Below are 26,560 nucleotides of genomic sequence, written 5' to 3'. Positions count from 1 at the left end.
CACTTAAAACTTGATTGCCCAATTGTATGACCAACTAGAGTCTTAGCATCAACTTGAATTTTCTCATTGGCATCCAATTTTAAGGGTATCGTGTTGCTTGGGGGGAAAAGGAGTAGTTAGTTATTATGATTTTCATGGACTTATAGAGTTTTAATATTGGAAAGAGGAACTGGAAGATCATCCACTTTAACCTTCTGCCCAATGTAAGAATCTTCTGTATTTGATTCATGACATTCATCCTTTGAATACATGTGGTAAAGAGAATTTACTACCTTCTTTTTGAAGAATTGTTACGCTTTCCTACACTGGAGAAAATCTTGCACCATTGGTCTTAGATGTGTCCACTTGGGTCTCACAGATCAGATCAGAGATAATCTCTTGTATTTAATGACTTTCCTCCTCCTACCTACTAAATCTTTTCTAGGCTATACATTTTTTTTCCTCTCCATTTTCTACACAACATGATCCTCCAAACTGCTACCATTTTGGATAATACACTGAGAAGATGGAAGAGGAGCAAAGTATTTGTATCTCTTCCATGCGTGTGTGCTAGGTTGTTTCAGTCATGTCCAACTTTTTGCAATCCCAGGCTCCTCTGTCCATAGGGATTCTCCAGGCAAGAATACTGGAGTGGGTGGCCATGCCCTCCTCCAGGGGATCTTCCTAACCCAGGGATCGAACCCGAGTCTTACCTCTCCTGCATTGGCAGGCAGGTTTTTTACCACCTGCGCCACCTGGGAAGCCCTTGTGACTCTTACCTAACATGTTCGCTATTTCTCTCGCTTTTGCAACATCAGCAGATTAGATCAACATACCACCTGTGCCCCATTCATATTGATAATTAAACTGCACAGAGCTACTTCAATTATAAAGATAAAAGCAGAATTTCTCCATTAATATTGCTAGATGGGATGGTTTGCCAGCTCATCCTCTGTGGTTCTAGAAAATGCCCAATAAAATAATACTGACTCTAAAATTAAGCTTTGGGTTTGAAGATGTTGCCATGCTGTTGAGTCACAAGAATATATTATTTTTAATCTCTGTTATGCTACTAATTTTAGTAACCTTGGTAAAGGGAGTATAAAAACGGTCAGTCCTCAATGTATAGGATTGTGTTCCAGAAGTCAGTTGTTTGGAATGTATCTCACACATGTATTAAATTTTCTGGCCAGCTTACTGAAGGCTTTTTAACCATTAAGATGCCAGACATTGTAATACCATACCAGAAATCAGCTGTAAACAGGAATGCAGTCTCGGGGTTTTTTGCTTCATCTCTACCTCAAGCACCTCCAGAAATATTCTGGCTTCCGACAGAGTGCTCAATGATGTTTTTATGGATTAAAATGTCAAATGTCCAGGGGACAACTTGGATCACTAAGAACATTTTCAGGCTTTCCCTTCCGTTTCCAGTTGAGTTGCCCCTTCCCCGGTCAGCTGAACAAAGAGACATGAGGCTCCTTGGACCTGAGCCTGGTGGTGGCTTGGGAGGTGACAGATGCTAAAGACCTTCTGGAAAAAAAGCATGCTATTCAGGCTTACTTTTCAGAATTCACTGGTTCTACTCAGACTCCCATTCTTTCCTTCCCTGTCAGCTTGGTTCGTGTGTGTGTGTGTGTGTGTGTACTCAGTTTTATCCAGCTCTTTGCAATCCCATGCACTGTAGCCCACCAGGCTCCTCTGACCATGAAATTTTCCAGGTAAGAATACTGGAGTGCATTGCCATTTCCTGCTCCAGTGTATCTTCCCAATCCAGGGATCAAACCCACGTCTCTTCCATCTCCTTCACTGGCAAGTGGATTCTTTACCACTAGTACCACCTGGGAAGCCCTGATTCATAGCCTCTTCATAATTCATCTTCAGTCTCTCTCTCTCTCTCTGTTGTCCTGGGGACAGGGGCAGGGGGGTTGGTTGTCATGATGAAGTCTTTCAATTTTGCTTCTCTTGTCCCTTAAGCATTCTTCCAAGTTTTTAATAGTTTTCTAAAGTGTCTCCCCCCACCCCCAGTGCATAACAAAATAATGAATGAATATTGCTAGGGAAATTGGAACTAGAAGGAATCTCTCTAGTAGCATCTTCTGCCCTTTCAATGTCTTTCTCCATTTTCTTAGTAACACCTGGAAGGGAGAGGCAGAATCACGTGCAGGATCACCTTGACCCTCCGGTGGGTTAAGTAAAATACAGGAAAAGCAAGGACAGGTCATGCTAGACCTTAAAGGGAAGAAGGTGATCCTGTGTGGTGTCTGTCTGACCTTGGATAAGGAAGTAGCACAGAGCTGCTGGTGGGAGTTGGGAGTGAAAGGCTGGGACCTAGCTTTGTTGGTCTTCCTTTCCCCCTCTCTCTCGTCACAAAGGAACGGGTGTTCCCAGCCCTTTCCAAGGCTGTACCCACCACCCCCACAGTCACTTCTTCCCTTCCTTTCCTGACATGCTCAGCTATTGTGGGAGCACAGTTCTTTATCCATGAATCCAAAATTCAGACACTCTGGACAGGGACAATTTTTTGGTAACTCATAGAAGCAGAACTGAGTCAGACACAACTGAAGTGCCTTAGCACACATGCATGCATTGGAGAAGGAAATGGCAACCCACTCCAGTATTCTTGCCTGGAGAATCCCAGGGAGGAGGGAGCCTGGTGGGCTGCGGTCTATGGGGTTGCACAGAGTCGGACACGACTGAAGCGACTTAGCAGCAGCAGAGCAGCAGGAGCAGAACTTGGCCCAAACTGAAGTGAGTTATATGTATTCTTAATTCACTCACATATTTGCATATGGCATATTCATTAGGGTTCTATTTTCCTACACCTTCCCCTTTCCAGCAAAGTGTAGATGTTAAGACCACAGACTGTAGTGTCCCTGGCTGGATTTAAATCCTATTGCTGACACCAGTTGTGTGGGACCTGGCTGAATGAATCTACCTAACTTCCCTGTGCCTCAGTTTCCTGGGTTATAGAATGGAGATGATAATAATACCTACCTCAGTGTAGTGAAAAATAGCATGAAATCTGTGTAAAGTGCTTAGAATAATTCCTCAGCTCAGTCAGTCAGTTCAGTCGCTCAGTCGTGTCCGACTCTGCAACCCCATGAATCGCAGCATGCCAGGCCTTCCCGTCCATCACCAACTCCCGGAGTTCACCCAGACTCATGTCCATCGAGTCAGTGATGCCATCCAGCCATCTCATCCTCTGTCGTCCCCTTCTCCTCCTGCCCCCAATCCCTCCCAGCATCAGAGTCTTTTCCAATGAGTCAACTCTTCGCATGAGGTGGCCAAAGTACTGGAGTTTCAGCTTTAGCATCATTCCCTCCAAAGAAATCCCAGGGCTGATCTCCTTCAGAATGGACTGGTTGGATCTCCTTGCAGTCCAAGGGACTCGCAAGAGTTTTCTCCAGCACCACAGTTCAAAAGCATCAATTCTTCGGCGCTCAGCCTTCTTCACAGTCCAACTCTCACATTCATACATGACCACAGGAAAAACCATAGCCTTGACTAATAATAATTCCTAGCAAATAGTAAACATTTTACATTTACTGTTACTGTCATGCTCTGTCCTTTACCACTATCTACAAATATTATCTAATTTTCCCATTGTAAAAACCCATTCTCTCTCTTAAAGGGAAGACTATACATTTGCAACTCCCGCTTAGGTTCAATCGGCTAAAATCCTGTCCATTACCCTTTACCCAACTCTGTGATTACTGCTGCCCTAAAGCTCTCTTCTCACTCTTTACTGCCAATTTGAAATGTCGCAGGCTAATTTTTATTCTAGTTGATATTTCCATAGATTATGATATTTCTGTAACAAATGGATCCTCCTCCCATCTCGTCTCCTGAGTCTTGCTCATGAAAGGTTGACCTTCACCGAGATACTGACCTTTGTTCTTTTTGCAGACAACCGGGCTCCTTAGAAAATCTTACCCAGTGTTTGTTTGTCTTTCTGGGACTTGCTTATGTCACTTAGCTGGCAGCTGTGCAATAGACAAGTAGTAAATTTTTCTTCAATTTTTCGGCAAGGAAATGCAGTTCATGTGGCAGTAGCATATTATGGCTTATGTGAAAGATATTTTTTCTTTTGAGCAATATTAAAGCAAACATAATTATTATGCAGTTCAGTAACATAATGAGCATACAATAGAGTTAACCAAAAGTCACTTTGGTAAAATCACAGTAAAGTATTAGTTACTTCTTGCCACCTTGTAAAACTGTCTGCTCATCTTACATTGTTCTCTTAATGTTCTTCAGTGAATTACTGCATTGTATAAAAATTTCAAAGTCTCATCCTAAGATGTACCTCTATTGATTGGTTTGTTTTAGTTCCATTTACTTTCATTGTATCACCAATGAACCACAGTTAAAAGACATGTTAGAATGTTATCTTTTATTCATGGGCTCAATGAATCATTCTTTTAGAGAGTCATAAGAAAGTGATTTAAGTACCCTTCTAAAGGAATATAATTTGAATAAACCAAAAAGGAAAAAGGAAAGTCTCATCAAATTTAACATGTCGGCCATCACTTGGATGATAATGACTGCTCGGGTTTATCGTTAACCCTGAACTCTTCCTGGTACTTTCCACTTTCCTGTTGTCTCCTAGACACGCCCACCTGGATGACCTGCAGTGACCTCAAGTTCAGTTCATCTCGGCCAAAACTCGTCTTCTTCTTACCAACCTCCTGACCATCGTCCCTACTCCCCATCCCAGAAGAGTTGCACAACATTTGTACTTCTTCATTCTTAATCTCAGTTTCAACCACATTGTACTGCACCTACTAGCTTTAGCCAGAAATTCCAAATCTCCACCTTTCTTTACTTTCCACATTCAGTTAGTCACTGCTGCTGCTGCTGCTAAGTCGCTTCAAATCCTACCAATTCGTTTTCAGCATCATTACCAGAATCTACCTACTGCTTTAGTCGGAACTTCCGTCAACAATCATGTAGACCAGTGACTTCACACTTTTAACCATAACTTCTTTACAAAAGACAGCTCCATGGCAGGGGCACTGAGCTGACTGTATGTGCCTCTCCAGTTACTCTTTCCTGGCGAGCATGGTCCTAGCGACAGCTTGCGCAGTTCCTAGCGGCTCACTCCATAGCACTCAGGCGCAGTGGCCTGCACCTCATTGTTTCTCAAGTGTTCAGTCTCAGAGATTCTGAAAGTCAGGTTCAAGTTTTACTGAAGAACAAGGAGAAGGCCAAAGCTAATGGTGTGGTCTGCAGGTTTTGCAATGCCTTGGCTTTTAGATTAAGCAAGCTGCCATCCTGACTGAAACCAGGGTTTTCTCCTCATCCCTCCCCTATGTGGAGATATTTCATTGCCCAAAAAGTTCATTTGGGTTTTTCCTGTAACAGCGTATGGCAAACCCTGAACGAACATTTTGGCTAACCCAATGCAACATGAGGTTATACTGTTGTGAAATGAAAGTCACTCAGTCATGTCCAACTCTTGCGACTCCAAGGACTGTAGCCTGCCAGGCTCCTCTGTCCATGGAATTCTCCAGGCAAGAATACTGGAGTGGGTCGCCATTCCCTTCTCCAAAGGATCTTCCCAACCCAGGGATGGAACCTGGGTCTCCTGCATTATAGAGGAATTCTTTACCATCTGAATGTTATGATTCCCATTTAAAGGATGAGGGAGCCAGGGCAGAGAGAGATTAAATGATTTGTGCAACATATATACTCTGTAAGTGGCAAAGCCTATAGTTTGAAAACCTCCTTAAAGATGAAAATGTATTACTTGTCTCTGCTATTGTATTAAGAGGGAAAAAAATCCTAAGAATCTAGCTTATATTCGCTTACTCAGTGGCTCAGTTATTCCTGACTACTAATGATATGGTGTCCAAACATTTTTGTGAACATGGTCTCAATCAGCACTTTAAAATATATGTGTTTGTGTGCATGTTTCGTAGACACATACTACTATATTAACACACCATGGAAATTATAAGACAGACAGAAACAGACATCCAGAAGTTTTTCAATTATAAGTAAAGGTTCTATTTTTTTTCTGTACCCCAGAATATTGTCTTGGAAACTGCACTTCGGAAACCAGCTATAAAGTATTATTGTTGTTGTTTATTTGCTAAGTCGTGTCCAACTCTTTGCAACTCCATGGAGTGTAACCCACCAGGCACCTCTGTCCATGAATTTCTCAGGCAAGAATACTGGAGTGGGTTTCCATTTGCTTCTCCAGGGGATATTTCCAACCCAGGGATCAAACCTGCATCTTCTGCACTGGCAGGCAGATTCTTTACCACTGAGCCACCAGGGAAGCCCCTAACGTATTATGTTTAACAGAAAAACATGCTTTCCTGCACATACAGAAATACTGACTTACAATCAATATTTATTCACAGAACTGCTTTTCAAGGTGTGTTGGTCTGCATGCCACATCCCACAGGCCAACATTAAAGACAAGCATTGGCAGTTTTTGAGATGGCAGCCCTAATTAGGAAAATAAATTATAACTGCCACAGATTATAATCTGACTAATGTGCCCTGGAAACTGCTGGGCTACAGAAGTTTTTGAATTTGGGATCAGGTAGGAGTGATGGGAAGAGGGCTGGATGATTAAGAGCAGATAAGAGTTCTAAATAATTCGACCTACCTGTGCCTGTAATAGCTATGGGACTTGGGCAAAATGCTTAATAACATGTCCTTTGATTAAATTGCTTTTGCATGTATTAATTCAACTGATGTCATAATAACACTGGGAAATAAGTAGGGCAGATATTACCACCTTCATTTTACAAATGAGCAGAGGCTTAAAGAGGGAAAATAACCTGCCCACACAGCATGAGGGATAACCAGGTTTCACCGCAGCATTTTTTTGACTTAGGTACTGCCTTGCTTAGCTTCTTTGGGGTTCACTTTTTTTAAGTGTCTTTTTTTTTTAATATGGACCATTTTTAAAGCCTTTATTGAATTTGTTATAACACTGCTTCTGGTTAACGTTTGGCTTCCTGGCCAGGTGGCATGCAGGATCTTAACTCCTTGACCAGGTTCACACTTTAGCCATATTTCCCTAATTTTTACCTAACGACTTTTTCCTATTCCAGGATGCCATTCGAGACACCACATTAGGGACTTGCCTGGTGGTCCAGTGGTTAAGATGTAGCCTTCAAATGCTGGGGAGCATGGGTTCAATCTCTGGTCAGGGAGCCAAGATCCCAGATGCCTCTAGCCCAAAATAACAAAAGGTAAAACAGGAGCAATATTGTAACAAGTTCAATAAAGACTTTTGAAATGGCTCATATTAAAAAACGTTTTAAAAGGCACCACATGATGTTTTGTTATTATTATGGATTGCATTTTTCTCCCCTCCCCCATCCAAATTCTTATATTGAAGCCTGAACTCTCAAGTTGATAGTGTTTGGAGGTGGGGTCTTTGCAAGGTAACTAGGTTTAATTGTGGATACTAAGGTGGGGCCCTGTGGTGGGATTAGTGCCCTTATAGTAAGTGGGAGAGAGAGCAGAGTGCCCTCACTCTGGATAAAGCAAGAAAGCTGCCTTCTGCTGTCTGGGAGCTGAATCTTCAGCCGCACAATCTTGTGCTTCCCAGTCTCCAAAACTGTGAGAAATAGTCTGTTTCAGCCACCCAGCCTATAGTATTTTGTCTGCCAAGCAGACAAAAACAGTCATCGTGTTTCCCTAGGCTCCGCTTGAGTCTGACATTCTCCGTTTTCTTGTTTTTGATGACCCTGACAGTTTTGAAGAGTAGCGGTCAGGTATTTTGAAGAATTTTCCTTAATTGGAATTTGATGTTTTTCTTATGATTAGACTGGAATTACAGGTGTTTGGAAGGAAAATGCTATTCTTTTCTTATCGTATCAGTATGATCTATCACTATTGGTATTAACCTTTTTCAGGTTTTTCAGGTTTCCCCACTCTAAAGTTACTTTTTTCCTCCCCTTCAATGCTGTGCTCTTTGGAGGGAAGTCACTATGTGCAGCCTGCACTTCAGGAATGAGGAGTGATGGATTTTCACATTTTTCATCTGTAAACCAGCAGGGCTGGATTATTTGATTTCTAAATCACCTTTAGTTTTTTTCCCCTAATAATCAATGAGAAGTGTTCTGATTTAAAAAGAAGTCTGTATATACAGAACAGGGTAGGAATATAGGCTCACTTAGGTTCAAACCTATGACTTTCACTTAGTATTCACTGCAAACTGTGTGACTACAAAAAAAAAAAAATAATAATAATTGCAAATGTAAGGTGATGTAATAGTTTACTTCCTTGGAGACTGGCCCTAGTAATATCGATCAGACTCGGGCAGGTCACTTAACTCCTGTGTTCAGACTCAGTTCTGAAAGCTTGTGGGGGTCTCCTCTGTCCTGTGACAGAGATTTGGATGCAGTGCCCTGTTTTCAGTAATCAGTACTCAGTAATTATGTTGATTGCTGATTAGTTGAGTCTGACAAGCAAGAAACTCAGTACCATTTTCTATAACTAAAGCATAAAATTTGGTAGAAATTTTACCTTGAATACAAACTTTATGTAATTTACACTTTTCATTCTAGTATAGAATGCATGCATTGAAATTGAACCAATATGAATATATAAAATAAAGCAAATAAGTGTTAAATGGAAACTGTCTTTAATTTTTATGAGATGAATTATTCTTAAAATATGAAGAATTGCTAATTTTTCATATCAATTTTCTATTTGCTGCATCAGCTTAAAAGTATTCACTTTAATATATTCTTAAAAGCTCCAATTATTCTAGGAATAATAGGTATTTTTTCTCTTTAAATATTAGAACACTATTTAGTTGTTCTTTAAGATTTCCTTTTTTGATGATTATAGAAGTACATCTGTTCCAGACAGCAAGAGCATTTTACCCAAGTGACATGGAATTGTATTTTACTCATAAATAGTCCTCAGATGATAATTTTTTTGTTCACAACTAATTAAAATCAAGTTTAAGCCCCATTAAATATGATTGCATGGGCAAAATAGCCACACTTTTAAAGGCAGGCTCTACAATGTTAGTTTAGAGGAGTGATTGTAATTAATAGCTTCCACATTTTCATATTTTTTAAAACAATGTTGGTGTAACCATACTTCTATCTCTTTATACTTTATAAGAGGAAGCAAATGATCTTGTCTCAAATATAGGAAAAAATTTTTAATGAAATTTCTGGAGTTATCAAGTTGGCAAAATGTTTTTCAGTGGCATCATTTGTTGTATAGGCTACTGTTGTTCATATACATACTGGCTACACTCTGCATATTAATTGTAGGTTATTTATTATGGAACATTTAAAATGCATAAATATACACAGTGTACTATAACAAATACCCTTCCTCAAGAAAATTGTTAACAATTGCAGTTTTATCACATATGCTATATCCATAAACACCATAGGATTGTGTTTTGTATTTTAGCATTTTATTTAATGGTACCATATTCTGAGTATCATTCTATAGTTTACCTTCTTGACTCCATATATATCTTCAAGAGAAATTACTATTGATATATGTAGTCTAGTTTATTTTAATGGCTATATAGTATTTTATCATGTCACTTAATCAAAGCTTTATTTAATAAGGAATATTAAATATTATTTAATATTAAACATTAAGGAATATCAAAGCTTATTTAATATCAATAAGGAAATGGTTCCTTATTGATGACTTTTGTTTTCAAAAGTTGACTCTTGTGAAAAATATTGCAATGAACACCCTTGGGTTGTTGCCTTGTACCAGATTCTTTGGGGTATGCACCTAGGAAAGGGGATTTTTTGAGTTGTAAGATGTAACAAACTTCAGCATTATCAGACATTGTCAAATTTCTTTTTGTAATGATTGTAGCAATTCACTTCTAAGAGTAATACATGAAAATTCTTATTTCCAAATATCCTCACTACATCCTCAGACGTTAAATATTTACCAATCTGATGAATATTCTTCTTGTTCTCATTGCCCTGATGACTACTGAGGGAGAGCATTTTTTATACTTATTCAACTTTTTCTTCTATAAATTGTACATTGTCTTGTTTTTTTATTGCTCAAGGACTCCTTTATATATCTTGGGTATTAATACTTTGGTATATAGTTTGTATACCAAAGGCTACAGTCCATGAGGTCACAGAGTCGGACATGAGTAAGCGACTAACACTTTCACTTTCATACAGTTAGTAAATATCTTTTCCCAGTCCATCACTTGCCTTTTGATTTAATTCTTAAAATATGTATTGACTAGGAAGTTATAGCCTAGTCATTTAATTTTATTTTTGCAATTCTTTATTATAGAGGTAACTTTAAATTTTGGTGTACCCAAAAAAATCTCTAATTTCCTTTCAATCAAATCTAGTGATGTTCTCCATTGAGGTCTTGCGTATCTTCCATTTTTAACTATCTTGTAGTTTTCTTTTTATTTTTCCATGATATCTTTTAGTTATTATATTTTCTAAGTGAGTTTTTTCTGGTGTTTAAGAATACTATTGATGATTGTATGTTAATTTTATTTGCACCAACTTTGCTTAACTCTTGATTTTCCTTATGGAAGAATATATAACTATGACCACTTTGTTTCTTCCATCTTATTCCTAGTTTTTTCTAGTCTTAATGCGTTGATTAGGAACTCTATTACAGCGTTCAACACTAGCATCCTATCTTCTTGACTTTAAAGAGGATGCTTCTAAAGTTTCACCATTACATATGATATTTGCTATATTTTCTAGTAGCTGCCCATTGTAAGGTATTTCAGTCAAGATATAGGGTTAGGGGTAATAGGAACTTACCCCGATTAATTTAAGCTGAATTCAGACAAATCCATTGCCAAGGATGCTGTTACAGACATTGCTGACTCGTGGAGCTAAGTGCTGGTTCCACTGTGCACTCACTGTCATGCATACGTGTGTGCTAAGTTGCTTCAGTCATGTCTGACTCTTTGCGACCCTCTGGTCTGTAGCCCACCAGGCTCCTCTGTCCATGGGATGCTCCAGGCAAGAACACCTGGAGTGGGTTGCATTTCCTTCTCCAGGGGATCTTCCTGACCCAGGGATCGAACTCATGTCTCCTGCACTGCAGGCAGATTCTTTAATGACTGAGCCACCAGGGAAGCCCTCGCTGGTCTACTAGAAATCTTATCAACTCCCTTATGGCTTGCTGTCATTGTCTCAGGATTCAGAGGCCCAGATGTGAGCAGCCAATTAGCTAAAGATAGGGAATAAGCATGACTGGCGTGAGCTTTTCCTTTCCTGTACTGTCGAGATTATATGAACTTCATGACTTGGGACACGCTCCCTCCTCCTCCCTTCCTCTCTTCCACTTTTCTTCTCTTCCTCCCTCGCTCCCTTCCTTCTTTTTTTTCTAGAATGATTTGTACAAGAAAGGGAATATCAGTTTCTTGAAGGTTTGGTAAATCCATTCAGGCTGGTACCTTTGTGGGGTTAGAGATAAATAACAAGATAAATAGATGGAATTTAATCATTGTCTGTTTATGCTTTTCTATTTATGTGTTTGGTCATTCATTTTTTTTTTTCTAGAGACTTATCAGTTTCATATTAAAAATTATGAGGATAAAGCTATTCATAGTATTCAAGTCATTTTTATAAACCTGTACAGTATTTGTAGTTGTAGCCTCTTTTTCATTCCTAATACAGTTATGTATTGTGCTGTCTCCCTTCTTTTCCCTGATTAATTTTGTCAGATAATTGTCTATTTTATTTTCTCAGGGAACCAGCATTTATGTTAGTTTATCTAATTTTTATAATTATGGTATAGTATTTATGGCCGAAATGAAACGATAATTAGAACTTTTAGCCATATGTAGTAATTTCTAGAAAAAAGTTTGTTTCAATGACTCTGCAAAATCCCCTGGAAACTATGATTTTCTTCTATGTTGTTCTTGCAAGGAGGATCTTAACAGATGTACATGAGTGTAAAGATATTTATATGGATTTTTTAATGAACATATGTTTATATAGGATTTGTTAGATAAGAACATATGTTTATATAGGATTTGTTAGATAAGTGCCATTGTGATACATGAACATACATGCCCTGTCCTCTAGGACTTTTCAAGCTAATGAAAATTTAGAGCCACTCCTTATAGTCCACTCTACTGTTATGAGTCAAGGGCTTTGTTAATCAGTTCTCATTGACACTGGGCACTGCCTTCCTGGGAGAGTGGCTGGCCTGGATTTCACAGCAAGTGAGCTTGTATTCCATCCTGCAAAGCTCTCTCTTCATACCAGACCACACGTATGGCTCAAGGAAAGCTATTTACTCTGTCCTTTTAGAGTCCGAGAAATCACTGTTTAGTGGTCTGGCATTATCTATATTTACTTGGCTTGATTTGGGGATAGAGTATAATCCTAGGTCTTGATGAAAGTATTTTCACGTGTTAACCTTTTGAGTCTTGATATTTGTGGGATTTTTCCCACTCATAAAGTGATTTGTGGAAAAAAAATGTGTACTGATATTTAGTTTAGGATTTAAACAGATATACCCAAGAGAGATGGGTCTATAAAATTCATCTTCACTTGAGAAATGCAATACATAAACACTTTTAAAATATCTTGTTGATTCAGTTATTTCAGTCCAAAAGCCATTTGGAGATCTGTTCTATATCAAGGTTCTCCAGCCCTCTTGTGAAAAGGGGCTGTTTTTCATTGCCTTGCAGGCTTGAAGGGGAGTGGAAACAGTGCCAGGGATGGTTCTCCTCAGAGCCCTACAGGGTCTGCCCATACAGGAGTGTTCGTATCCCCAGGAGGAAACTGGATGATGTGAACTTAAGGGTAAGACCAGAGACTACGGTCAGGTTTACTGTGAGCAGGCAGTCCATGATTTTAGAGGTATCCTGGCTGATCCACATGATGCCAGATAACAACTATCTCCCTGTTGGGTGTCAGGGTCCAGAATGGCGGGGAGCTGTACCTAGGGGATGTTGTTGTTTAGTTGCTAAGTCGTGTCTGATGCTTTGTGACCCCATGGACTGAAGCCTGCCTGGCTCCTCTGTCTATGGGATTTCCCAGACAAGAGTACTGGAGTGGGTTGTCATTTTCTTCTCCAGGGGATCTTCCCAACCCAGGGATCGAACCTGCACCTCCTGCATTGCAGACAGATTGTTTACTGCTGAGCCAGCCCGGAGAAGCCCCATGCAAGGGACATAAAGACTGATAAATGAGAGCCTACATACAAAAAACCATCCGGAGTGCCACTTCCTCCTTCTCCTCTTCCTCTTATGCTGAGCACCCTCCTGGACTTGTTTGTGTAAGCCCCGAAGGTTTGCTTGCACTTTGGCACCAAACCGCTAATGCTCCTAGACGCTAACACACTCCGATGGCTACAGTTGCATCAACTAGGATCTGGGTTGGCAGCCAAACTAAGCTAATGCACTGTGTCATCACAGACTTCCCACACCACGGAGAAGGCACAGAATGACTTGGAGACCTGGTCGCAGTTCCTGCTGCTATTAGTCATGGTGTGTTAGTGGAATGCAAGCTCAAAAAACTATTTCCTAAGTGCTTTCCAAGGACCTGGTTCCTCACACAGGTAGTTTTCGCCAACTGTAATGACAGGGAGAAACTAGAGTGTCAGGGAGAACAGAATTTATGCTTTATTTTGGATCAGATGTTCCTTAAAAATAAATCTCCACCTGATCTTAATTTTGACTTCAATTCCATAGACTGGTGATCTGAGTGTTGAGGACAGAGATCTTAGAATCTGTTTATATGGTATAAATACAGAAAGGACTGGTTCTGAGTCGAAGGATTAGATCAACGTTTGAATATAAACTTAAAACCTAAGTCACATGTTATTTTTTGAAGCATTGAAATTGGTCTTTGCAAACGCCCTAAATCCCTTTGAGAAACTTTAAATAAGCACTGAGTTTTCTTGCCATAAAGTTCTGCACTTCATCTAGAAAGCCTCTTTTAGAAAAATATCTCTGAAAACCTGAAGCTGGCAAAGAAGCTGGATAAGTTGAAAGGGAAATGATAGAAAATTCTGGTTTGCAGTAAAGGGGAACAAAGGATGGGGGAGATGTAATTATTGTCAATTTAAAACTTTGTATTAAATTTCTGTTGTACAGCATTCAAGACTGGCAAAAATTTCAATTTGTTTTATCCAGACAGTTACAGTGCTGGAGCTGAAGCTCCAATTCTTTGGCCAACCTGATGCAAAGAGCCAACTCATTGGAAAAGACCCTGATGCTGGGAAAGATTGAAGGCAAAAGGAGAAGAGGGCGGCAGAAGATGAGATGGTTAGATACTATCACCGACTCAGTAGACAAGAACTTGTGCAAACTCCAGGAGATAGTGGAGGACAGGGAAGCCTGGCATGCTGTAGTCCATGGGGTCGCAAAGAGTTGGACACGACTTAGTAACTGAACAACAACAGATACAGTGTTATATGTGTTAGAAATCCAGCACGTGGATGTAACTCCTTAAATTTTAATAGCACAAGAGATGGGAACAGCAAGGGATGAAGGAAAAAAAACATAGCAGGCTTTCACGGTCCACGGAATGCCAAATGCTCTTGGGGGTTTCAGAGGCAAACTAGGGAAGGAATTGAATTTGGGCAGTGCCTCACTTTTATCCACGTTACAAGTTTCCACCAGCTCCAATGTTCTGCTAACACTTGATAATTCTATGGATGGTAAGTTTGGATGGTAGAGGAAAGGGGCTGGCATTAGGGTAATGACCCGAGGGACCCCAGAGTAAACCGGGGGCAGCTTGAGGGTCCCAGGAAGGCGGAAGGAGGGGAGGGAAAGCACAGTTGGAAACTTGCCCCCTTTACAACCGAGGTCAGCCATGCCTGACACTCCAGAGTGGTATTTCTCCAAGTGTGGCCCCCAGGACAGCTTGCATCCAGATTACCTGGGAGCCTGTTAAAATCCAAGTTCCCACGCAAACTCCTTTGTGTGCCAAAGAATAAGTCAAAAGTAAGTAAGAGAGTGCAAGTTGGAAAGGAACCTACAAATACCATCTATAAAAATAACCTCTACTTAGGCTTCCATAACCCTTAGGTCAGGATCTCCTCTTTAATTGCCTTCAGGGTCACTGGGGAATTTTCAAACTTTCATGAATTTTTGGAGAATCTCTAGTGTAAGAAAGGAAAGAATTGCAAAATGAAAAAATAAGTGGATAACACTGGGACAGACTGGCCAGGATCAGTTTCACATCCATCCTTTTTCCATCTTGAAATGTAGAGTCCAGCCGTAGTGAGCTGATTGCATTTCCTCAAATGGACTATGCCTTCCCTTAGCTTAAGCTTTCCCTTAGCCTTTGCACTTGGTTGTTCCCTCTGTCTAGGATGTCTTTATCTTGAGGGCAGATTTCTATCTGTTTTTAATGTCTTAGTTCAAGTGTCACTTCCTCTGGGGAACCTGACCACCTCAGATTCTATATTGCACAATGCTCTGTAGTAGTTTAATCATTCAATCATATCTGACTCTTTGCAACCCCGTGGACTATAGCCCACTAGGCTCCTCTGTCCATGGAATTCTCCAGGAAGAATACTGGAGTGGGTAGCCATTCCCTTTGCTGGGGATCTTCTCGACTCAGGGATCAAACCTGGGTCTCCCACATTGCAGGCAGATCCTTTACTGTCTGAGCCACCAGGGAAGCTCAGCAATGCTCTATAATAGCAGTTAATACCCTCTACTTAATTACTGATTTGTCTTTGCCATTTGCCCATGTATTTTTCAGGGTCATTTACTTGTCTCCTCTATTTAGTTCAGAGGTTAGTACATGAAAGCTGCCTAACAAATGACTTAATAAATGACTTAATGTCAGTTCAGTTCAGTTGCTCAGCTGTGTTCAACTCTTTGCGACCCCATGGACTGCAGCATGCCAGCCCTCCCTGTCTATCACCAACTCCCAGAACTTACTCAAACTCATGTCCATTGAGTTGGTGATGCCATCCAACCATCTCACCCTCTGTCGTCCCCTCCTCCTCCTGCCTTCAATCTTTCCCAGCATCAGGGTCTTTTCTAGTGAGTCAGTTCTTCCCATCAGGTGGCTTAAGTACTGGAGCTTCAGCTTCAGCATCAGTCCTTCAAATGAATATTCAGGACTGATCTCCTTTAGGATGGACTAGCTGGATCTCTTTGCAGTCCAAGGGACTCTCAAGAGTCTTCTCCAACACCACAGTTCAAAAGCATCAATGTCTTAATGACTTAATGTGATGATCATACTGCTTAACTTGTGTATTTCAGTAATGAGAATATTTTCACTTCACCTTGTGTAAGATTCCATTTGGGGTAACTGAGAATTTTAATTGAATAAATGAAACAGTCATCCAGTAGCATGAATTAATTCAACCTTTGGTTTTCCAAGGGTGGGAGAGAAACTACACACAGCATAATAAAGAGTAATTTTGACACAGATTTTAGGTTAAACTGGTTCTGAATGCAGCCATGCAATGAGCGGGTGAGGTTTGTATGTGGGCACTGAGTGGGAAGGAGTTGACAGGTGGGATACAGACAGGTGGGAAAGCGTGGGGTGGAGGGGAGGATAGAGGGAGGAGGTGTAGTCCTAAGGCGCACATGGCAATTATTCTCATGGGCCTTATAGTCTACTGGGATAACAAACAAAAGTACTATGTTTAGAAAAGAAAGTACCAGTTTCTGTTGGGACAACACGTAGCAATTAACTTAAGCCAGAGGGTCAGATAAAAATATCTCCATGGGAGGTATAAAATAAATAAGATGCAAGGATGTGCCATGCAACACAAGGAATATAGCCAATGTTTTATAATAACTGTATATGGAATATAATCTGTAAAAATATTGAATCACTGTATCACCTGAAATGTTGCAAGTCAATTATACTTCAATAATACATACATAGACACCTGGATGTATAGGTATCTCTATGGAGGAGTGAAAGGGAAGAAGGAAGAGGGCTACGGCATAAGGCTGAACAGGTAGTGCCCTGCGCCAGCCCTAGGGGGCGCCATCCACATATGCGTTGGTATGGAGGAACGCCAGGGACAGAATGGTATATGCAACGGCCTGAATGCAGGAGTGCAGCAAATGCAGTCACTACTGTGGTCTAGAGAGGCAAGGGGAAAAGTCAAGGAGGATGAGGCTGAGAGAATTAGACAGGCCTGTCCAGAGAAGGTTAAGAATTTGGTTAACTTTATTCTAAGGGAGAGGTAAGCCATATTCCGTTTTGAGATTGGTGTTTTGGAAAGAAAATTCAACACCCCTGGTTGCAGGGTGGAAAATGTTTTGGAGGTGGCAAGAGTGAATACTGGGCCGAGAAATACAGTAGCCTAAGCCTCAGTGATGGGAGAGACAGTCCAACTCAGAGCCAACAAGATGGGCCAGTTGATTGGCTTTGGGGATTAAGACAAGGAAGAGAGTCAAATGTGTATAGTGGGAATGATGTGTGTGTGTGTGTGTGTGTGTGTGTGTGTGTGTGTGTGTGTATAAAACCTAGATGTGCAGAAATTCTTTATCTTTAAAATAAATTGAACTCTGATGCTTTCTCCTGCTCTTTTGTGGTTCTCTCGCCACACCTTTATAACCTGAGAATGTACAATATGAAGAGGTCCAATACCTCCCCATAGAAGACACTCTGGGAGATCCTTCAAATCTCCAGTCCATACCCCTAAAATACCTGTTGTCCAAGCCATGGTTAATGGACCGCAGAGGTCCTTTACTGAAGCCGGGAGCCCCCTTGCTTAGGACAGAGCCTCCTAAGCTGTTCCCAGCAGCGATTTCTTCCTGGCCCCTACCCAAGGTAGTAACAGATGGTGAGGTGACGTTTCTACTCTTGGGACCAAAACCTTGCAGACTTTCTCTTGCATGAGGAATTCCTCGTCTCCCTTCCTGTACTGGAATGCACTTGCTCTGTGGTTCTCCCCTTTGGGACACCAGATCTCTTCACGTATTTTTTTTAGGTTTCATTATTGGGATCCATGAACTTGGGTGGGGAAAAAAAATCACATTTTAATTTTCATAGGTATCTAACTACAGTTCATCATGTCCTTCAATTATGAATATAGGCTCAAGCCACAGTTGCGTCAGGAGTGTTTGCAACATTGTCATCAATAGGAATCACAGAGGTTTTCATATTCTGTTGTTGTAGACATCTGGAAACTTAGTCTATCACATCACTTTTAGATATTATATTTAACATGTTAATAAACCTACATGCTAAAAATCATAAATCTGTTTTAATATTTTGGTAATTGTATTTTAGTATATTCGATTTCCTTTAGAATACTATGCATTTTATTTTCAACGTGCAAAAGCATTATCAGTCTGCCAGAGGCGTCTTCCAAGCTTTTGAGTTAAACATCTGGGGATATTTACTGAGTTGAGAAAAACTGGAGAAAAGGCAGGTTTGAGGTTGGAATGGATGGACAGAGATGATATTAGGAGTCAGATCATAATGAGGTATAGTTAAGCTCAGTTAGCCTGTGAACCCCAGAGAAGGCAATGGCAACCCACTCCAGTACTCTTGCCTGGAAAATCCCATGGACGGAGGATCCTGGTAGGCTGCAGTCCATGGGGTCGCTAAGAGTCAGACACGACTGAGCGACTTCACTTTCACTTTTCACTTTCATGCATTGGAGAAGGAAATGGCAACCCACTTCAGTGTTCTTTCCTGGAGAATCCCAGGGACGGGGGAGCCTGGTGGGCTGCTGTCTATGGGGTCGCACAGAGTCGGACACGACTGAAGCGACGCAGCAGCAGAAGCAGTAGCAGCAGCAGCCTGTGAACTCAATATGTTATAGTGAAACACAGAAAACTTACCTGTAATCCAAAAATCGAACTGAAACCTTTAAACCAAAGCTAAAGTTCTGCTTAAAAATATGAAGCACTAGCAGGGGAAATCTTAATATTCAGGCTATGTTTATTCTAAAAGCCTCTTATGCAGTAAATCTATTCTTTGAAATGGAATTGATTGCCCAGAAGAGCTGCTTTTCTTCCTGTCAACTTTATGCTAACTAAAAGAACACAAGGGTATATATATTACTTAGAAGTAGTCATTATATTTCAGAGAAAGCCTGAATAATAACTCAACTGAGTACCCTTAACTAATAATCGTAACTATATAAATCTTGTAAAAATACACTTAGGGTCAAAACAACTTGATATATTCTATAGATGAACACACACATACACAGCTTTTCAATCTTTTTATTAGGCTGAAATATAAGAAATTGCTGGCTTTGGGTGAAAAATAATTGTTGAAATATAAGTTGTTTTGTGTGGGTTTCATATGTGTGACCAAAAGTTCTGGACCAGTACCTTGGGATCTCTGATGAATTAAAAGGAAATCTATGATATTCATGTCAAAACAACTCAAGATCAATTCAGACTAGATAGTCAGATGGATAAATAGATGTTTTCCTTATATTTTACTGAAAGATAAATGTTGAATCTGAGGGCAATATATATTCATTTCTATCTTTAATCATTTCAAATTTCTTGGAAGCATAGACTGTTAAACCTGGTAACAACCTAGATAACTACTCAGGGAATTTAGGTAGTTAATCAAGTGAACGACTGTTTCAGTTTATTCATTTTTGTTTATGCAAATCAAGATTTTATTAAGCTGTCCACATCTCAGTCTTGGGAGCACCACGGTTGACTTTTTTTCTATTTTTTTAAAGTTGAAGTGTAATTGATTCACAGTACTATACTAAGTTCAGGTGTACAACATAGTGATTTGATATTTTTATACATTACAAAATGATCACCATGATAAGTCTAGTTGCCATCTGTCACCAAACAAAGATTACAGTGTTACTGACCATATTCCTCAGGCTGTGTGGTATATCCTGTGACTCATTTGTTTCTGGAAGTTTCTACATCTTAATCTCCCTCACTTATTTCACTCATCCTCCCCCCACCTCCCTTCCCTCTGGTGACCACTAGATTGTTCTCTGCATCTGAGTCTGTTTCCTAACGAACAAATAAACATTTGTTCGTTTATTTTTTAGGTTTCCTGGTGGCTCAGAGGTTAAACCGTCTGCCTGCAATGCAGGAGACCTGGGTTTGATCCCTGGGTTGGGAAGATCCCCTGGAGAAGGAAATGGCAACCCACTCCAGTATTCTTGCCTGGAGAATCCCATGGATGGAGGAGCCTGGTGGGCTACAGTCCATAGGGTCGCAAAGAGTCGGACACAACTGAGCGACTTCACTTTCATATATAAGCGAAATCATACAGTATTTTTCTTTCTCTGACTTATTTCACTTAGCTAATACCCTCTTAGTCCATTTGTATTGTCACAAATGGCAAAATTTCATTCTATAATAAATGTTTCCATTTGTTTCCACTGATTACAGGGCAGTCTTGAGGTCAGCGAGATCTTGATTTATCTATTTATTTGACAAACCCCTTTTGCTATCACCTCATTAAGCCAGATACTGATAGAAGCAAACTTCAAATGATGAACAAAATTCATCCTAACCACCTTACACATGATTGGTTTTGTGAGACTCAGTTTTCTCTGTTAGTGGGGTCAGATAAGGATAAAAGCATATGCCTCAAAGAGTTGTTATGAATATTAAATGAAATTCATGCATGGAAAGTGTTTAGCAAAGTGTCCAGCATATGGTAGTTTCAGTGTACCTAGCTGTGGACATTACTGTGGACCAAACCCTCATTTTAAAGCTGAAAATAAACTGTATCACCCAAACTTTCTCATTCTGCTCACACCACCAACTGCTCTTACCTCTGCACAGGTTTATTCTCAGACAGCCTTGTAATATGGTGGCAAAAATGGACACTGGGAGCTCTAGACTTACACTGTTCTTATGCTAATGATTCCAATGAGAAGACTGTGCCTTTGCCCAGAGAGTGGTAGGTGGTGAGCAGAGTGACAGATTAGCCCCACTTGGACCACATGGAAAGTATTTATCAGAAAGTATTTCCAGGACTAGAGACCAAGGATCCAGGAGAGGCAGGCTAGACAGATGAGCTGTAGCTACCACAGTTCACTGTAGGGAGACAGATTGGAAAACGTGTGAAGGAAGTGGTGGTGGGGGGGTGTGTTTGCGTGCACACACGTGTGTTTGTGTGCTGTGACTCTGACTTAGGTGAAGTCTAGAGCAATGGACTAGAAACCACAAAACTGATCAGTTCCTAAAGAGAAAGAAGGCCAAATGTACACTCAGCAAAGGTCACATTTCATATTTGCATTCAAATTCTTTCATTCTACACTCTTTTGCACAATTTCTTATCATTTAATATGATAAGGTCCACTACAGCACTATGGATTAGGGCCACTGAATTAGGACTCCTGTGATTGCAATGATTCAGAAAAGGAAAGTGAAGTCGCTCAGTCGTGTCCAACTCTTTGTGACCCAAGGACACCAGGCTCCTCCGTTCATGGGATTTTCTAGGCAAGAGTACTGGAATGGGTTGCCATTTCCTTCTCCAGGGAATCTTCCCAACCCAGGGATCGAACCCAGGTCTCCCACATTGTAGACAGATGCTTTACCGTCTGAGCCAGCAGGAAAGTCTATAATTCAGAAACCCATCTCAAATCACCATTTCATGAAGATAAAGATAAGAGTTGAAGGTAGGCATAGACCTACCTAGAGATGACAAAGCCAAACCAGATTTCTGTACCAGGTAGATGCAAAGCAGCTTGTATTTGCAAAGATAGAATCAGACAGGTACACCCATGAGGTTAGATCCTGTAGTATGGAAGAACAGGAAAGGTAGAACTCCCTGAAGAAGATTCCATAAGAATCTGAAACTTCAAAATATGTGAGCAATAGCAGGCACTTTTTAAATTATGAGTAAAGACTTTTCTAGATAACAATATCCGTATTTGACTGCACTTTCAATTATCACCTACTTTGACTCTTTTCTAAGTTTACAACCTCAGTTCTCAATGACTGATGCTACTTAATAGCTGGTATGTCATTCACTGATCTAAATGTGGGCTTTAAAATTGCAGTTATTAGTATGGATAGGATGGTTAAATTCATGTGTTGACTTGACTGAGCCATGAGGTGCCCAGGTATTCGGTCAAACATTACTCTAGGTGTTTTTAGATGACACTAACATTTGGCTAGGCGTACTGAGGAAAGCAGATTGACCTCTCGAATGTGGGTGCCTTCAACTGAAGTTGAAGGCCCGAATAGAACACAAAACTGGCCCTCTTGTGGTTAGAGGAGGCTCCTACTGCCAGACTGCTGAGCTGGGTTACTGGTCTTTTCCAGTCTCTAGACTTAACTGAAATACGGCTCTTCTTGGATCTCGAGCTAATGGCTTTTGGACTGGAAATTGTAGCATCGCCTTTCTTGGTTCTCAGGCCTTCAGATTCATGTTGGAACTGCACCATCAGCTCTCCTATGTCTCTAGCTTGCCAACTGCAGATCTTGGGACTTTCAGTTCCACAATCACATGAAAGCCAATTCCTTATAATAAATCTCTGTTGGGTCTGCTTCTCTGGAGAACTCTGACTAATACAATAGCTAAATCAGTAGAAATACGTACTTGTTTTTTAATGTGAGAAGAGGTGGAAAGTTAGGTTTGGACAAGTCTGAAGCTGTTTTTATGAATCCGTAATGTTGAGTTTTTTAACTTAATACTTATCTTTCACAAAAATAAATTACGATGGGAAGGACAGTGAACTGGGAGTTCAGATACCTGAGTTCTGGATTGGATTCTTTATTATAAACTATATGTCAAACTTGACCAAATTACCGAGTCTTTCTAGGCTCAGGTTCCCTCACTTTAAAAGTGAAAAATTGGAATATTTTGTTTCAGTAAAGACATCTAGATCCTATACTAGTCTCTGGAAGCCAGCTAAAACCAATAAGGAAAATTAGCAACAGACAGGTGCATTGTGATCATTAGGTTCCTAGGTAGCACAGTGGCTCCGAGCCCACCTGTCAATGCAGGAGTCATAAGAGAGGCGTTCAATCCTTGGGTTGGGACGATCCCCTGGAGTAGGAAATGGCAATGTACTCCAATATTCTTGCCTGGAAAATTTCCATGGACAGAGGAGCCTGGCGGGCTACAGTCCCTGGGGTCGCAGAGAGTCGCACACGACTGAGCACACACACAACAACAAAATTCACTTGAACCACAATGTGCATGAGGAACAGCCAGTCAAGTGCAGCAAACTGCACCAGAAGGAGGGAACGAACTGGCACAAGAGGGCTCCCAGGGTCACAGCCTGAGAGGTTAGCGCTCTCCTAAGCAGGAGAGCTACCGTCGGCACCAATGAGCAGGACAGGCCTAAAACAAGATGTGTGGGCTCAAGGAGCTCTGGAAACTGCACAGATACCCTGCGGTGGGAGGGGATGTTTTGATCAATGGAGGCATTTGCAGACACGCTGACTCTTCAAGAAGTTTTCCTGTCTGGCAGACCAGGTGAGAAACTGAATGATAAGCACTATCGGTTCTCAGTCTTCATCCTCCGCAGAACGTAAACGCCATGGAGGCACGATTGTGTTCTGTTTTGCTGCTGTATTCCCCACATCTAGCATGTACCTGACACAGGGAAAACGCAAAACAAATATCTGCAGGGTGGTTGGATGGATGGGTGGAGAGACGTTATGGCTAAATCAACCCATTAACATACTTATATGTCTCTCTCTCACACACACACACACACACACCTTTTTGTATTATTTGGGACCTTAAAGATGGGAAACTTTGGGGCTTCCCTGGTAGCTCAGCTGGTAAAGAATCCTCCTGCAATGCAGGAGACCCCGATTTGATTCCTGGGAAGATCCCCTGAAGAAGGGAATGGCTACCCACTCGAGTATTCTGGCCTGGAGAATTCCACGGACAGAGGAGCCTGGCAGACTACAGTCCGTGGGGTTGGAAACAGTTGGACATAACTGTGCAACTTTCACGTGAATTGCAAAATCTTCCTGCTATCCCAGAGCACTTCTCTGTTCTTTCACATATTCTCATAAATTATTCTGCCACATTCAGAGAAAAATCCTGCATTATCGAGAAAGAATTTGATAGGATTTATCTAAAAGCATGAGATTTATGCAGAAAACAAAAACCTATTCAAGTAACAAAAGAAAAAGAATAGAACAAATAAAAATCATAAAAGAGCACCCATCGAGATATTTTTATTGCTGTAGAGCAAACAGAACATGTGACTAAAGAGTTATCTGTGAGCTCATACTACTTAATGAGATACAGAGTCTCAAGGAAAAACGAATAAGACAACATTAACATGTTTAAAAAATTAATTGGCAGATCTTGGGACAGAAGGGAAAAAGAAAAATAAAGCGTTCATAAATACAAAAGCCTTAATGGGAACAGCAATGCTGCCAATGTTCAAAATGCATTCAAGACATCTTGAGAAAACTAACCAAAATGAACTGGAGAATAAAACCAACTACAGTAGATGGGAAAACGTGGCTAAAGAACACAAGGAAATTCAACAGGTGCAACACATGTTTTGAAAGACAAGAACAGATCAAAGGGAGCACAAAAATATTCCAATATGTGTCAAAAAAAAAAACCTCCTGAAATAAAAGGAGACATGAATCTATAGAATTAAAGGACACTGTATTCCAGCAGAGGACATAAATATTTACAAATACCCATGGAAAATCTAGTACAGTTAATGGATTTCAAAGGGAAAAACAACACAAGACTATCCAGAGAGAGGAAACATAAAGATCTCATCTTAAAAGCAAAAGAATCGGGCTTCCCTGCTAGCTCAGTGGTAAAGAATCACCTGCCAATGTATGATACACAGGTTAGATCCCTGAAATAAATAAAATTATATATTTTTAAAAAGCGAAAGAATTAAAGTTTGGCTTCAAACTTTCCATGTTCAGTGCTAGGAAGAACAAAGTCATGTCTTAAAAGTTCTCAGGGAAATAAAGTGTGAACCCCCAAATTATATACTGAGACACACGAAGTACTTTATCTCATTGTTCATATATGCAGTAACTTTTTAAAGTCTACTAAGAACTGAGGAAAATACAAACTACATGACCTTTTAAAAAATGATGATCAAACTTAAGTCAGTCAAGATATGAATGTAATTACATATAATAAAGGAGCCAGCTGTGAGCATAGAGACACTTTAAATGTAGAACTCAAGTTAAAATAACTTGGAGGGATTATATGATTATAGAACAGACTGTAAATGAAATATATTATTATTTTGTAGAAATAATATAACTAATGAAAACCAGGATCTAGAGAGAAAAGAGAATGGAGATAGAGTAAGTGTACTGGTTTTCCTGGTCTTCAAAGTAGATATTTATAGCTGATCTAAGATCAAGCATGGAACTAAACAAAGTAAGTGTAGCAGAAAAGAAAAGCAAGAAGGTGAAAGAGACAAAGCATTCTACAAACAGAATCATTCAGAGTGGGGCATTAATAGATACTGGTTAAAGAAAGAGAGAAATTATATTATATATTATATATATGAAGGTATATGTTAGAAAGTGACAAAAATTACTAGAATTAAAATTGGACCATCAATCTTCCACATTATGAAAAAAATATATACACACTGGCAAAATGAACTAAGAAATCACAAACCGTGCACTGGGACAACCCAGAGGGATGGTATGGGGAGGGAGGAGGGAGGAGGGTTCAGGATGGGGAACACATGTATACCTGTGGCGGATTCATTTTGATATTTGGCAAAACTAATACAATTATGTAAAGTTTAAAAATAAAATAAAATTTAAAAAAAGAAAAAAGAAATCACAAACCAATGGTAAAATATTAGAAACAAATCATAAAAGGCTTCTGTTTTTTTCTGAATGTTCTGGGAATATTCACAAAAACATGCACATAACGTAAATCAGTAAATCACTCCTGCTGAGAAATATTCACAAAGCAGGACAAACAATTCTTTTAAATCTCACAGCCACCAAGGTAATAAAGAATGGAAACAAAAAGAGGAAAAGGAAACCTAGAGAGGTGAATCCCTGGAGTGGGTGACTATCCTGGAAGAGTTGATTAAGGAAGAAGGTGAGCACAGATTTTGGCAGCCCCATAGGGGTAGATGGTTAAAAAAAGAAAATTCTAATCAAGTTTTGTCAAGTAAGGATCCATGACAAAGCTCCACACATGGAGTTGGGATTCCCAAGGGCTTCATCTTAATGTGAAGAATAGCTGGAAGAACTTGGGACTAAAGCATAGTTTCAAATCATCTCAGTCTCTATAACTGGATTAAGGTGAGCTAAGAAGAGGTGGCAAGAATACACAGAAGAACTGTACAAAAAAGACCTTCACAACCAAGATAATCACGATGGTGTGATCACTCACCTAGAGCCAGGCATCCTGGAATGTGAAATCAAGTGGGCCTTAGAAAGCATCACTATGAACAAAGCTAGTGGAGGTGATGGAATTCCCGTTGAGCTAGTTGAAATCCTGAAAGATGATGTTGTGAAAGTGCTGCACTCAATATGCCAGCAAATTTGGAAAACTCAGCTGTGGCCACAGGACTGGAAAAGGTCAGTTTTCATTCCAATCCCAAAGAAAGGCAATGCCAAAGAATGCTCAAACTATCGCACAATTGCACTTATCTCACATGCTAGTAAAGTAATGCTCAAAATTCTCCAAGCCAGGCTTCAGCAATACGTGAACCATGAACTTCCAGATATTCAAGCTGTTTTTAGAAAAGGCAGAGGAACCAGAGATCA

At 40.2% G+C, this 26,560-nt stretch overlaps 2 protein-coding genes and 1 long non-coding RNA gene across 3 annotated transcripts in view; 2 read left to right on the top strand and 1 right to left on the bottom strand.

Annotated features, from left to right (window-relative positions):
* The window catches only part of CEP128 (centrosomal protein 128), a 601,725-nt gene that overhangs the window by 540,196 nt on the left and 34,969 nt on the right, over nt 1–26,560 (bottom strand). The window lies entirely within an intron of this gene.
* Nucleotides 6,824–13,977, top strand: LOC123327956. Its single transcript, XR_006542599.2, has 3 exons — nt 6,824–7,718; nt 12,626–12,740; nt 13,016–13,977. It is a non-coding gene; the product is annotated as an uncharacterized LOC123327956 (long non-coding RNA).
* The window catches only part of TSHR (thyroid stimulating hormone receptor), a 95,927-nt gene continuing 92,606 nt past the window's right edge, over nt 23,240–26,560 (top strand). Inside the window, exon 1 of the mRNA XM_045162151.1 lies at nt 23,240–23,352. Coding sequence (XP_045018086.1) covers nt 23,240–23,352 — 113 coding nt within the window. The remainder of the gene's footprint in view (nt 23,353–26,560) is intronic.

Source organism: Bubalus bubalis, chromosome 11 (assembly GCF_019923935.1).
Source record: "Bubalus bubalis isolate 160015118507 breed Murrah chromosome 11, NDDB_SH_1, whole genome shotgun sequence".
Taxonomy (NCBI): domain Eukaryota; kingdom Metazoa; phylum Chordata; class Mammalia; order Artiodactyla; family Bovidae; genus Bubalus; species Bubalus bubalis.
The sequence above is the reverse complement of the archived record's forward strand: the minus strand, read 5'-3'. Positions and strand labels throughout refer to the sequence as shown.